Source organism: Podarcis gaigeae (genome assembly GCF_964106915.1).
Source record: "Podarcis gaigeae genome assembly, chromosome: 16".
NCBI classification, from domain to species: Eukaryota; Metazoa; Chordata; class Lepidosauria; order Squamata; family Lacertidae; genus Podarcis; species Podarcis gaigeae.
Genome location: NC_139693.1, coordinates 28,068,451 through 28,081,816, shown reverse-complemented (window position 1 = coordinate 28,081,816; position 13,366 = coordinate 28,068,451). Strand labels below are relative to the sequence as shown.

Here is a 13,366-nt window from a genome sequence, read left to right as displayed (position 1 = left end):
GCCAGCCACACTGGGTGCAACATCTGGGGGGGCACGCTCACACTCGCAGCTCTCTGCCCCCTGCTAAAATCCACGGGTTAGGGGGCGCAAATTACTTGCCTTGCCCCGGGTGCTGACAACCCACGCTACGCCACTGCTAGTCCGCAGTTCTGTGTGCTGGAATTTTTGAAAGGATCTGGTGGCTTTCTGGAAGCCACGCCTTTTCGTTTTGGTAGCCTGCCTTCTAGTCCCAAACGTTTTATTCCCCCTGCCAACTTCTAGAAAACGTTTTCCCCAGTTTAATTGTCATTATTTATTATATATTCCCAGAATGCCTGACTTTTTAAATGTACAGCAGATATGTCACCTAAGGTTTCTGATCTTCTCAGAGGTAGATGCCACTCACAGAGAGACAAAACCTTGCCCACACCTCTGATCCATTTTTGCTTAGAGCGTTTATAGTGTTGAGCCTAGTGACCAAAGTGGAATGGGGGTGGAAGGAAGCAAGTGCGATGGTTAAGTCAGATAAATAGTTGTGGGCACCTGAAAAGAAGTGGAACGCTTTACTGCCTCTGCGTTTGCTAGATGTTCTTAGACTCCAGCTCCCATTAGTTGGAGTCCAATAACACCGAGAAGCCCACAGATTCTGCAATCCTGAATGAAAGCCTTTGTCTATCACACTTTCTTTTTAATATTATTGTTCTTCTTGTTGTTGTTGCTATTATTATTATTATTATTATTATTATTAATCAAGCCACCCTGAATCCTATCAGGAAAAAAGGTGTGGTATAAACAAACAAACAAACAAACAAACAAATAAATAAATAGTATAATAAATCATAATCAATGCTTTTTTCGGGGTGGGTGGGTGCAGGGGTATGCATACCCCTAAATATTTTGTGAATTTTTGAACTTTTGTCCATTTACTGTATTCATCTTTCCCAATTTGAACTATAAAATGGTGGTTTTCTTCAGTCAAAATGAGAGTACCCCTAAACATTTGTTTTAGAAAAAAAGCACTAATAATAATAATAATAATAATAATAATAATAATAATAAATCTTGAGGCCATATGCCCTTCGAGGGTATTCTCTTGTGGCCATATGCTGATAGTGGATTGGAACAAAGTCCAAAGTAACAATTGCTTTCTCAAAATCTTCTGTACCATGAAAATAAATAAAAACAGTAATTTCTTTTTTAAGTTCAAAGTGGGGGGGGGGATCATCCATTTTCTCTCACACTTTCCACAACACCTCTCCCTCTCTCTTCTCTCCCTCCTTCCCCCTCCCCCTCCACCAGAAGAGGGCCAGATCCTTCTTGCCAGAGGTTTCGCCTTATCACCCACAGAAGGCTTTTGAAATTAGGAAAAGGCTCACCATGGCGTTCCTACTAAGCTTCGTGGACTTGGACATATATCAATAAGGATGGAGGGGAGTCTCCTAACAGCTCACAGCAAAGCTGCCCATGTAGCCAATGGGAGGAGGATGGGTTGGGTTGTGGGTGGCAGCCTCATAGATCAGCAACCTCTCCGCAAATGTTCCCCCTTCCCTGCTTCACTATGATTCCTGTATTGCAGAGGGTTGGACTAGATAACACACAGGGTCCCTTGCATCCTACATTTCTATGGTTCTGTAATACTCCACCAGCACATAACCAGGTTTTGAACTTGGGGCAATGCATTGACCCAGTCCTCATGGAGATTGCCTTTGGGGCTGCTGGCAGGAGGCTAGCAATGACAAGGAGAAAAGTATGTTCAAAATATTCCCCCCTGCAATGCTGGATTTCTTTGTACATGGATTTTCCTTAAAAAGAAGAAGGGGAGGGGGGAACCAAGGGGGAATACAGTGGTACCTCGGGTTAAGAACTTAATTCGTTCTGGAGGTCCGTTCTTAACCGGAAACTGTTCTTAACCTGAGGCACCACTTTAGCTAATGGGGCCTCCCGCTGCCACTGCGCGATTTCTGTTCTCATCCTGAAGCAAAGTTCTTAACCCGAGGTAATATTTCTGGGTTAGCAATGTCTGTAACCTGAAGTGTATGTAACCCGAGGTACCACTGTATTCCAATCAATTTACAGTGGTACCTCGGGTTACATATGCTTTAGTTTACATACGTTTCAGGTTACAGACTCTGCTAACCCAGAAATATTACCTCAGGTTAAGAACTTTGCTTCAGGGTGAGAACAGAAATCGTGCTCCGGCAGCATGGCGGCAGGAGGAGGCCCCCTTAGCTAAAGTGGTGTTTCAGGTTAAGAACAGACCTCCAGAATGAATTAAATTCTTAACCTGAGGTACCACTGTATTGTATTTTCCCAAAAGGAAAAAAAGGGAAAAGGTTGTATCTGCCTAATGTTTACTCATAATAAACACACTGGAATTAATAGTTTGAAATTATTCATGCCCATTAATTTCAGTGAGTTAACTTTGAGTAGGACTAACAATGCATGATAACTACATTAATATCTTCCAGAGGGAAAGGCCTGTTCATCTGTCATAGCAAAGAGTACAAAGAGTCTTGTGGTGCCCTAAAGACTAACACAGGTCCTGGGTAGCTCTAGCCAGGTTGGCCGAAAGTATTTTGCTGCCCGAGGCAAAGAACAAGATGGTACAGCCCATCCCCCATAGAGAGGACAACTGGATGGGCAGTTGAATTTTACTTGAGCATTAGCAATGGAAGGAGATTGCCTGTCTGTATCTTTCTATCCACCCATCCATCTGTCTATTAATCCATCCATCTAGATCAGGGATCAGCAAACTTTTTCAGCAGGGGGCCGGTCCACTGTCCCTCAGACTTTGTGGGGGGCCGGACTATATTTTGAAGGGAAAAAATGAATGAATTCCTATTCCCCACAAATAACCCAGAGATGCATTTGAAATAAGAGCACACATTCTACTCATGTAAAAACACCAGGCAGGCCCCACAAATAACCCAGAGATGCATTTTAAATAAAAGGACACATTCTACTCATGTAAAAACATGCTGATTCCCGGACCATCCGTGGGCCAGATTTAGAAGGCGATGGGGCCAGATCTGGCCCCTGGGCCTTAGTTTGCCTACCCATGATCTAGATAAACAAACTCACACACTTTGGTGATCAATTCATTTTTTTAAGACTACGTGAAATCTAGCTTCACGTTAAAACATTTTGTTGGCCAATCCGTATCACCCTTTCCCCCCAGTACACACACAAAGCGATCAACATGTATCTTACAGTATTTGAAGTTAACTAGCATACTTTCCTCTTACAACTAATGGGATTTTGGTGGGATTTATACTGCCTAACCATCACTCCACCCCAATCCATTCCTTCATGGCAGGGCTGCCTCCTTCTCAACAGTGATGCCCTCTGAAAGACTGGAAATTGATGGAAGTGCAGTATCTTTACTAGGACCAACTAGGACCAAAAGCAATGAAAAAGCATCTCTGAGTTCATCAAAATGCTTCTCCAGGCGAGATGGTTAGCAAGGGGGGGGGGGAAATCTAGAACAAAAAATGAGGTTGGGAGCGGGAAGAGAAAAGCGGCCAAGATGAAAAGCCGTAGTCTGCCATCCATTGCACTAAATATTATGTACTAATAGCATTTCCCATGAATGGGTTCTTACATAGCCTAAATTGCACTGGTCCTTGCGGAAAAGGGAAGTATCAACAGAATTAGAGGAACCCTGAACCTTGTTGTGTTTTGCTAAAGTATTGAAAAATCTTGGAGACAAGAACCCAAACAGCTCAATGAAGAGTGAGCATGCTGTGCATTCATGGACCGCAGATTGACTCTCTGAGAGGGGAAAACAAACAGAAAACTGTCAAGAGAGGGAGGGAATGGAGTATCCTGAACAAGGCAACAGAGTGCAACGTTTTGTTACAGATCCTACTTGCCTTAAGAAGTCAGGGTTATAGCTTATGTTAGTCATAGACCCATCAAAATTAGTGCCCATGGGTAACTTAAATCCATTAATTTCAGTGAGTCTACTCTTTAGTAGAACTTAGTTGGACACTACCCACTGGATGATATTCAACTAAAGTTGAATATCTTTAGTTGAAGATACTTACTCAGTGCAGATGCATTGAGATTAAATAGGTCTATTAGTTTCTGTGGGTCTATGCTAAGTAAAACTTAGCTGACTGTTACCCAGTGAGGTTTTTGCAATATCCTTTTCTTTTCTGCACCACCCATTTTTAATTCTTTCCCACTCTCTTTTTGGTAAACACCCTCCAGCTTGACAGAGGAAGGTTGATGAACCTGAACGGTTGGCCAGCTATTGTGACTTTTTAGATAGTCCCCAATAAAGTTATTATACTACAAATGGTTTGGTGTTTTTTTCCTGTCCTAATGGACCAACGCAGCTGTCTAAAATCTTTTCGGAAGTGGCAAGCCATGGACCCAACACAAACTGCAACTCTGTTACTTTGGAAAAGAGATCCATTGACTTCACTGGGACATATTTTCAAGAAAATGTATTTAGGATACAGAGTATATTCTGCTTTCTTTTTGTTAGACTTGTTTCTGAGGGAATTGGGTTCGAAGTTAGCTTCTTGCATTCAGAATAGAGATGAATACATTGGCAAGCAGAGTGGAAAATTCTAGCAACTTACAAAATAATATTTTACCTAACTTTTTCCAATTCAACCAAATGCATCATGCTTTTTGTAAAACCTGTTTCTGCATGAAGACGTACCTGCAAATCATCTTTCTACCCCTGCACCATGAAAAGATTTAATGTCCAGGGCAAGCTGATTCAGATGTAAACTCACCAAGTTCAACCACTATTACTCCCAGGTAAGTAATTGCATTATTACTTATCCTATTATTTCAATCTCTGACACCTAATATTTTTTAAATTCAGCAATGACTACAAAGGGGAAAAATAATATCATTTCTAATACAACCTCATCTTGAATTAGTTTTAAATATTACTTGTTGCTACGGATATTATTCTAAAAAGGTAGAGCAGTCTTAAACTGAAAAGGCAATTTTGCTTTGTCACCGTGGTCTTCCTGATATTTTTAAAACAAAACAAAACAGTGTGACAAATGAGAAAATTTGCTTTTTAACTTTGCCGTAACCTTACCTGCGTATTCCCACAATGGGAAAAGTTGAACTTACTAATTGACGACCCAAAAAACTCTCATCGAAAGTTGTAATGTTATTAAAAATAACAGACAGCAACGGTTTCATAACAGCAAAGCATTTACTTATTCAGAAGTCTCACTTTGTCAACTGGACTTACTCCCAGTTGCCTTAGATTACAACTTTAATCGGCACATATAAGCAGAGAAACATTCTACAAATTCATCTGATCTAGTTGACCCAAGAGAGGACAAATCCTGACCCTCTCCTAAGCTGATTTGAAGTACTGGGCAAGAGATGCCCTGGCTAAGCCAAGACAAAGTTTGGAAGGAAAAATGACAGAAATTAAATACAAAGCTGATCAGAAAACAGTTGTATAGGCATTTTAAAGCGACTTACCTAGGATATTCAATTGGGTTCCACCGCCGAAGATATACACACAGTGACTAATGGCCTTACAAAAATGTTTTTTTTTTTGTCACCAGAAAAAACTTTGCTTCCTCTTTTCTGGATAGCGTACCTGGTCAGTGATGAATTTGATGCAAACGGCATGCAGCAAAGGGCTTTGAAAGATGGGGCATAGGTGAGTTTTCAGTGCAAAAATGTTGGATGGATTCTGATGCAAAATAATCCATTGGAAAAAGAGAGAGCGCTGAGCCCTAGATCTGGAAAAAATATATATTCTGCAATGTGGTCGGGAGCCCTGCTGAAAAGGGTGTGAACAGCTGTCCCATGCAGACTGCCATGCAAATAGCGATGGATGAATCTGTCAATTTCAGTTTCTCCCAGTTTTTCATTATTCTAATCAAAAATTCAGTTTGCCACATTTTGGTATTTTTATTTTTAAAGGAAGTCCTCAAGAAAACCCATCAGCATTGTAGTGGTGATTTCTCTCAGTATACAGATTCTTTTTGCAAGCAGTCTCCCTCAAAACAGTGCTTTTCCGTGTGCTATTTTCATTCGCACATGCACTTTTATGCATAGTTCGCCTTAGCAAACGCAATTTTTTCCTGCACATTGTTGGTTTCCGTGCTGCATTGCAAAATTCAGAGAAGGGTTGATTTTGACAGAAAGCTGAAATTGTCTTCCCATATTGTTCTGGGAACAGCAAATGAGATAGTTCACATGAGCACGAGGAATTAATGTCTTCCTCCATAACCTCCTTGCAAAGGATCCAAGTGTAGCTGCAAGTTACAAGAGGGCAGACCCTGAGATTCCCCTCCTGTGCAGATCCATCAGGACTGGATAGCTCTACATATGTCTAAGGCAACTTACTTGTGGACATAAAGGCGCACATTTGCACTGAGTGGATGCTTAGGGAGATGTGTACCATCGCACCAGCATACTTTGACCATCAATTCACTTCCCTCCATCCAGTTCGTAATGTGGATGGGTGTTCTATCTGTGGCAGTTTTGCTCTTTTTACTTTTACCTTTTTACCAGTCTCTGCTTATGCACCCATGGCTCTATGTTAGTCATGTCCATGAATTACAACAGGTAAACTCTGAGTAGGACTAGCACTGGCCACAACCCTTCATCTCTGTGGAATTCAATCTTGGCTTGCAAACTGGATACAGTGGTACCTCGGGTTAAGCATTTAATTCGTTCCGGAGGTCCGTTCTTAACCTGAAACTGTTCTTAACCTGAAGCACCACTTTAGCTAATAGGACGTCCTCCTGCTGCTGCGCTGCCTGAAGCGCAGTCCTGAGGCAAAGTTCTTAACCTGAGGTACTATTTCTGGATTAGCGGAGTCTGTAACCTGAAGCGTCTGTAACCTGAGGTACCACTGTACTCGCCGCCAGTAAAATATTAATTCACTTCCTTCGCCCACATTTTTTGGTGATTAAAAATATATATCTAATTGGGCCTTTGTCAAAACTGAGCCCATGACACGGTGCAAGCAAAATTACCCACTTAAAATAATCAGTTCTTCTCTATCTCATTCTACCACTGAGATTCTTCCCCTTTCTGCTCAGATTGATTTCAAGGCTCAGCGTACTACAGTGCTCACAGGTGTGTGTGTGTCTGTGTATGCAGAGAGTTAACTGAAGACTGTACATTTATTTTGGGGCAATATATTCTGTCATACCCTACACCACCCAGAATCTAGAACACTTCTGCCTCTCATTTTCATAGAGACCTATTAATTCATCTTTTTCTTTTGAAATATTTTTTGTTGGTTTTTACAAGCACAAATTTAAAATAATGAAAAGAAAATACTTTAAAAATATCCATACATGAGATTCTCTGAATCTTGTGACTTCCCCCCATCCCCTACACAGGTCCATAAAATAATTTTTCTAAAACTGCATATCGTTACATTCCCCACAGTTTTCATCTCTTTAGATTATCCATCTTCCATTTCTTTACAAGTTGTTTTTAAAGTCCAGCTAATGTTTTTATTTGTTTACAATGGTCTCCTAAGTAAATTATGAATTTTAATCCATCTTTTTCTACAAGCTGGATTCCTATAGGCATCCATGACAGATTAGTGTAGACGTCCTCTCTATAGACTAATTTCTACTAAAGTTGTTTTAATAAAGCCGTGAACCCCTTCTCAAGTGATTCCTGGGTCCCTGGAGAATTCTACACAATACATGCACCCATTCTGTAGACAGCACCATCTCTCCCATCTGGTCTGAATTTATATGTGACCTGCAACAGTGCAATACAGATGTGTTGTTATATCTGGCTTGAAGTTTACCCCCCAAAATAACCCAACTTCACCAAACACAAGGAACGCACTCCAAAGTACAAATCGGTGCCATCAGATTCCATAGAAGAGAGATGCTCTCACATCTCCTTCAATTCCTTAAAAACTGTTAACTTGTCATTAGGAACACAGCAAGATTACTACTTCTGAGTCAGACCACGGTCCGTCTAGTGTGATATTGTCAACCCCATGTAGAGATGCTGGGGACTGAATCTGAATCTGTTCTGACTGAAATTCCCAGGTGTCAGAAAAGGTTATTTATGCATGCTACTATGGTGTTTTGTTAGCCCCAAAATGGAAAACGAGCGGGGTCCCAACCAAAGAAGAATGGCAACTTAAGTTGACAGAATATGCGCAGCTCGCAGACTTAACATATGGAATAAGAGAACAAGGAGAACATATGTTTAGAGAAGATTGGGAAATGTTTATTGAATATATGGGGTGAAACTGTGTACACTTGAAAATGGCAGCATTAAGATAAAATCAGCAGGGTAAATAAGTTATGATGGAATACTGAATGGTATAGTTTTTGTCAAAGATGCAGGGATTTATGATATGTAAAATGAACCATGGAAAGAGAAGAAGGGAAGTCATTGATTACTTAAGGATGTAAAAATGAGTACTTTAAATTGTAAAACAGAAAATTTAATGAAATTTATATATACAGAACCTGGGACTTTCTGCATGCAAGGCAAATGCTTTTTCACATTCCTCAAGGATTTAAGCAATAATCGTTTACTAATTGTGTAGGTTTTTTCCTCATCTGTGGGACAAAAATCGAGGAGAAGCTATAAGCATATGAGGACTCTACAGTCATGCTTACCTGAATCGCAGCTCCAGTGTGTACCTCCTCTGCCTCTGAGATTTAAGTCAGGAGATTTAGGGTGCTTTCAGGAAAAAATCTTTTCTCCCCACTCCCTGCCGATAATTCTGAAGAGTTCACTTCCAAACGAGAACTGATGTGGTTGTAGCATCCCGCAAAAAAGGCAGAACGAGAGGAATCTGTAGAGATCACCAATTTCTCCATGAAATCCATTCTTGCATGTGCAAGACATAGCAAGCAATTGCATAAAGATTCCGAAATGCTGAGCAGCCGATGAAACGCAAACCTCTTATGAGGTTGGAGATTGCTGTTTCCAGCGCAGAGCATTACTTCTGTGTAATCCGGTTAATATCATTCTTTGAGTGATTTCCCTTTTATAGCCAGAATGGCTCCATCCACAATGGAGAAGCTTAGGAGAACTCCAAGGTTTTTTGAGGTAAAAATGAATAAATGAAACGAGGTGAAAAAGGACCAAAAGACCAAATAACTTCCAAAATAGCCCAGTGAAATTATAGCGCTCAGTAGCCAATAAATAGTGGAAAATGGAAAATCAGTTCCCCTACACTTTGGAAACTGGGTAATAGGCAAATGGTTATCTTAAACAGAAGTACTCCAAACTGCAACATTTTTTTTGCAGGTTCCACTTTCCACATCTGCTTATATTTCCAGAACATCGCATGTGGCTTAACTGAAAAGCATGGTTTGAGAAATCTGCAGGCTAATCTCTGTGGATATCCTGTGGCCTTTAACGCCACCCTTTAAATACTCACAAGACAACGCGTTGATCAAACTTGATTTCAATGTGTGGCCAAATTAACTCTATTTTCTGCCCATCCAGAAGGTCCAGAAATCTAAAAAAAACAACAACCCAAAAACTCGAAAGACTCCAGGAAAGGTATGTATCCTCAACATGCACAAGTCTACATAAGCACACAGCACCCATTGTCAGGAGCAGTACATCTGATAAGCACTTCCTTTCAGAGGAGGAGATCGGTAATGCTTCAGCAGCCGCCCGTGGCTTGTACTCAACTGGCATCTTCTGAAAATAGCAGAGCACATGTTTCTGGTACAGGAGGGTTCCTAGGGTCTGACTTTGCATCCTGTGTGCAAATGAACTGAAAGCCATTGGCCGGCCCCTGGTCCATTCACAGAAACACTGAAACATCTGTCAATGCGTTCAGTTGGAGGTTAGAAAGGGTTGGGAGGTGATCTTGGGCAGCTATTCGACGAAGCTGCTGGGGCCTGGACACCTGCAGCAGATGTTCACAGAGTTCTACTAAGTACCTTCGAGGTTTTAACTCAGTCCGCATTTTTAAAGTGACCCAGCCCGATTCACACTTCCTGGACTAATATGCACAGAAGAACGCAGTTATCCTTTAGATTTTCATACGTCTTCGAATTTTGTGACGTAGTCCCTGTGCGAAAAATTAAGCACAAGAAGGCATGTGAAAATGCATATTGTAGGTGAAAATGTGTGGAAAACGCATATTTGAGGGGAAATGTATATATGTATACACACATACACCCATCCCTACTAAATAATTGGAAGTCAATAACCCTTTCTGGTTAATGCAGTTTCTACAGTTCAGTGGTAGAACATCAGCTTTGCATGGAGAAGACCTCAAGTTCTTTTTATAATTTTTTAAAATTAATTTTCAATTACTAATATCCAATAAAAGCCACATTGTGTCAGTCTCAAATTACAATTCACATTCAAATATACAGTGGTACCTCTGGTTAAGAACTTAATTCGTTCTGGAGGTCCTTTCTTAACCTGAAACTGTTCTTAACCTGAGGTACGACTTTAGCTAATGGGGCCTCCTGCTGCTGCCGCACCACCACCGTGCGATTTCTGTTCTCATCCTGAAGAAAAGTTCTTAACCCGAGGTACTATTTCTGGATTAGCGGAGTCTGTAACCTGAAGCGTCTGTAACCTGAGGTACTACTGTATATCATTTATAAAGCCAATTATACATTTTGTATGGCCTCCCGTGTGCTGGATTTCAAGCTGGAATATTTTTATTTCATCCTGCTTCTGAAGTCTTAATTAATTCAAGCTTGTTCTTAATCCCCTATCAACAGCTACAGAGTTTTTGACTTCCATTCGTATTAACACATTTAATAAATCTTATTTCTGCAAAAGGAGTTCTGTATCCTATAAATATCCTGTGAGGGATGTTTGTTTTATCCATTTGTTTCTTCATTCTTCCTGCTCTCGATCATGTCTTCCACGGCATCGCTGCTTCCCCCCTTTGTTCCCAGAGGCTGTAAGAAAAGATCCCAAGTCAAATCCCCACCATCTCCAGGTGGGGCAGGGAGAGTCCCCTTGCCTGAAACCCAGTACTTCTGGGATTGCAAGACTGCAGGGAGGCACACGCCTGCCCCATCCACCAGCCAGAAGCCCAAGGCTTTCCAGGAAGAATATTACAATCAGGAGAAGACCAGCTTGACGCCATCTGTCAGCCATAGAAAGAGCAGCTACAGGGGCTTGAATCCCTAGTAATGTCAGCCAAAAAGAATAATCAACTGCAACTACCAGTTGTTCTGCAGCTGCAGAGCTGTTGGGAAACTGGGAAAGTTCCATTGGCAGAGCATGAAACTCTCTCTCTTTTTGTATATCATTTTTATTAAATTTCTATTTTACAATTTAAAATACCCATTTTTACATCCTTAATATGTCAGTGACTTCCCTTCTTCTCTTTCCCTGGTTCATTTTACATATCATAAATCCCTGCATCTTTGACAAAAACTATACCACGTGCATGCGCAGAAGTGCTAAATTGAGCCATGTGCATGCGCAGAAGTGGTCCTCCGGTTGCGAATTTCTCAGGATGTGGCCAGACCTCCGGAACGGATCCTGTTCGCAACCAGAGGTACCACTGTATTTTGAGAGAATGACTGACCCTGAGTGTTATGAATGAGGGAGCAAAGCTTCTTCCTATTGCTCTTATTTTAAAACGCATCTCCCACAAAATAACACATGTTGTTGTTGTTTAGTCGTTTAGTCGTGCCTAACTCTTTGTGACCCCATGGACCAGAGCACGCCAGGCGCTCCTGTCTTCCACTGCCTCCCGCTGTTTGGTCAAACTCATGCTGGTAGCTTCGAGAACACTGTCCAATCATCTCGTCCTCTGTCATCCCCTTCTCCTTGTGCCCTCCATCTTTCCCAACATCAGGGTCTTTTCCAGGGAGTCTTCTCTTCTCATGAGGTGGCCACAGTATTGGAGTCTCAGCTTCCAGATCTGTCCTTCCAGGGAGCACTCAGGGCTGATTTCCTTCAGAATGGATAGGTTTGATCTTCTTGCAGTCCATGGGACTCTCAAGAGTCTCCTCCAGCACCATAATTCAAAAGCATCAATTCTTCAGCGATCAGCTTTCTTTATGGTCCAGCTCTCACTTCCATACATCACTACTGGTAAAACCATAGCTTTAACTATACGGACGTTTGTTGGCATGTACTCCTTTTATCACATACACAAACCTCTTGGTACATTTTTGAGCCAATAATTGTATCACAAAGTTCAGAGAAGTGGAAAACCAGAAGGATTAAGTGTGTTCTTATTTGTATACGGTGAGAAGTGCAAATCAGGGGTCTCCACTACAATTCCCGGAATGTTTTATCACTGGGAACTGTAGTTTTGTGACGGGGATACAGGTCTCCTAACAACTCTTTAATCCTGAACATGCTACATTACCCAGGATTACGTGTATGGGGGAAGCCATGATAGCTGTGTAGTGTAGTTCTGCTTTAAATGTATAGTGCTTATGTAGCTTCAATGAAACTCTCCAGAATTCTTAAGTGAAGCAGAGAAGCTGACCCAAATTAATTTATCTCTTAGTTCACACCTCCATCTTGTGTATCAGAGCGAAACTGCAGGATGTGCTTAGATTTTCAGCTCGCCAGTAGTTTGCTACCGGATACTCCTTCCTGCTTCCAAGAAGCCTGAAGATGGCAGCACAACCAAAGAGATGCAAACATCTGAAAAGCCTTTCCAGGCATCCGCCTCCAAATAAAAGCAGGGATAGAGAAAGGAAGCAGTATCACCACTAGCAGAGGTCAGATGCATTTGCAGCAGCGTCTGTCTCTTGCAGCAACATGAAGCTATTGCATGTTAAGCTCTTCTACACAGGTATTAAACATGCAACAAAGTCTCTGGATTTGATTCTGAGACAGACTCTGATGTACGCTCCCACCACCAGTTTGCATTTCTTAGTGCAGAAAGTATTGATCTGATATGTAGAGATCTTTCCCATTCTAATTAATTCAAGAGGGTTCTGGAGGCTCCTCTGTGTGAAAGAAACAAGCAGAAGGTCCGTGATGTTTGGCTTATTCCTTCAGAGAAGCTGAGTACAGCTGGCTTAAACTGGTCCTGTTATCCCTTCTGTCAAGGTTATGCTGACTATAAAAATAAAGCCAGAAGGAGTCTGGGTTTCACTTTGTCTTTCTATCTCTTTTTCCTTCTGGTATGGTGTTCTGTACATAGTATAGGTAAAAGGTAAAGGTACCCCTGCCCGTACGGGCCAGTCTTGACAGACTCTGGGGTTGCGCGCCCATCTCGCTTAAGAGGCCGGGGGCCAGCGCTGTCCGGAGACACTTCCGGGTCACGTGGCCAGCGTGACGAAGCTGCTCTGGCGAGCCAGAGCCGCACATGGAACGCCGTTTACCTTCCCGCTGGTAAGCGGTCCCTATTTATCTACTTGCACCCAGGGGTGCTTTCGAACTGCTAGGTTGGCAGGCGCTGGGACCGAGCAATGGGAGCGCACCCCGCCGCAGGGATTCGAACCGC

The 13,366-nt window shown here is 41.9% G+C and overlaps 2 protein-coding genes across 21 annotated transcripts in view; both read right to left on the bottom strand.

Moving 5' to 3' along the window:
• LOC310834189 (immunoglobulin lambda-1 light chain-like) overlaps positions 1-13,366 on the bottom strand; it is a 179,400-nt gene that overhangs the window by 30,837 nt on the left and 135,197 nt on the right. For 6 of the 19 annotated variants that reach the window (XM_083717683.1, XM_083717689.1, XM_083717678.1 and 3 more), the window contains one exon: positions 5,443-5,480. The exons of 10 other annotated variants lie outside the window; for them this stretch is intronic. In XM_083717683.1, coding sequence (XP_083573809.1) covers positions 5,443-5,480 — 38 coding nt within the window. Of the gene's footprint in view, positions 1-5,442; positions 5,498-13,366 lie in introns of all 19 variants that reach the window. 3 more of the 19 variants (XM_083717680.1, XM_083717681.1, XM_083717676.1) reach the window with 2 other exon arrangements.
• LOC310834202 (immunoglobulin lambda-1 light chain-like) overlaps positions 1-13,366 on the bottom strand; it is a 125,556-nt gene that overhangs the window by 38,837 nt on the left and 73,353 nt on the right. The window lies entirely within an intron of this gene.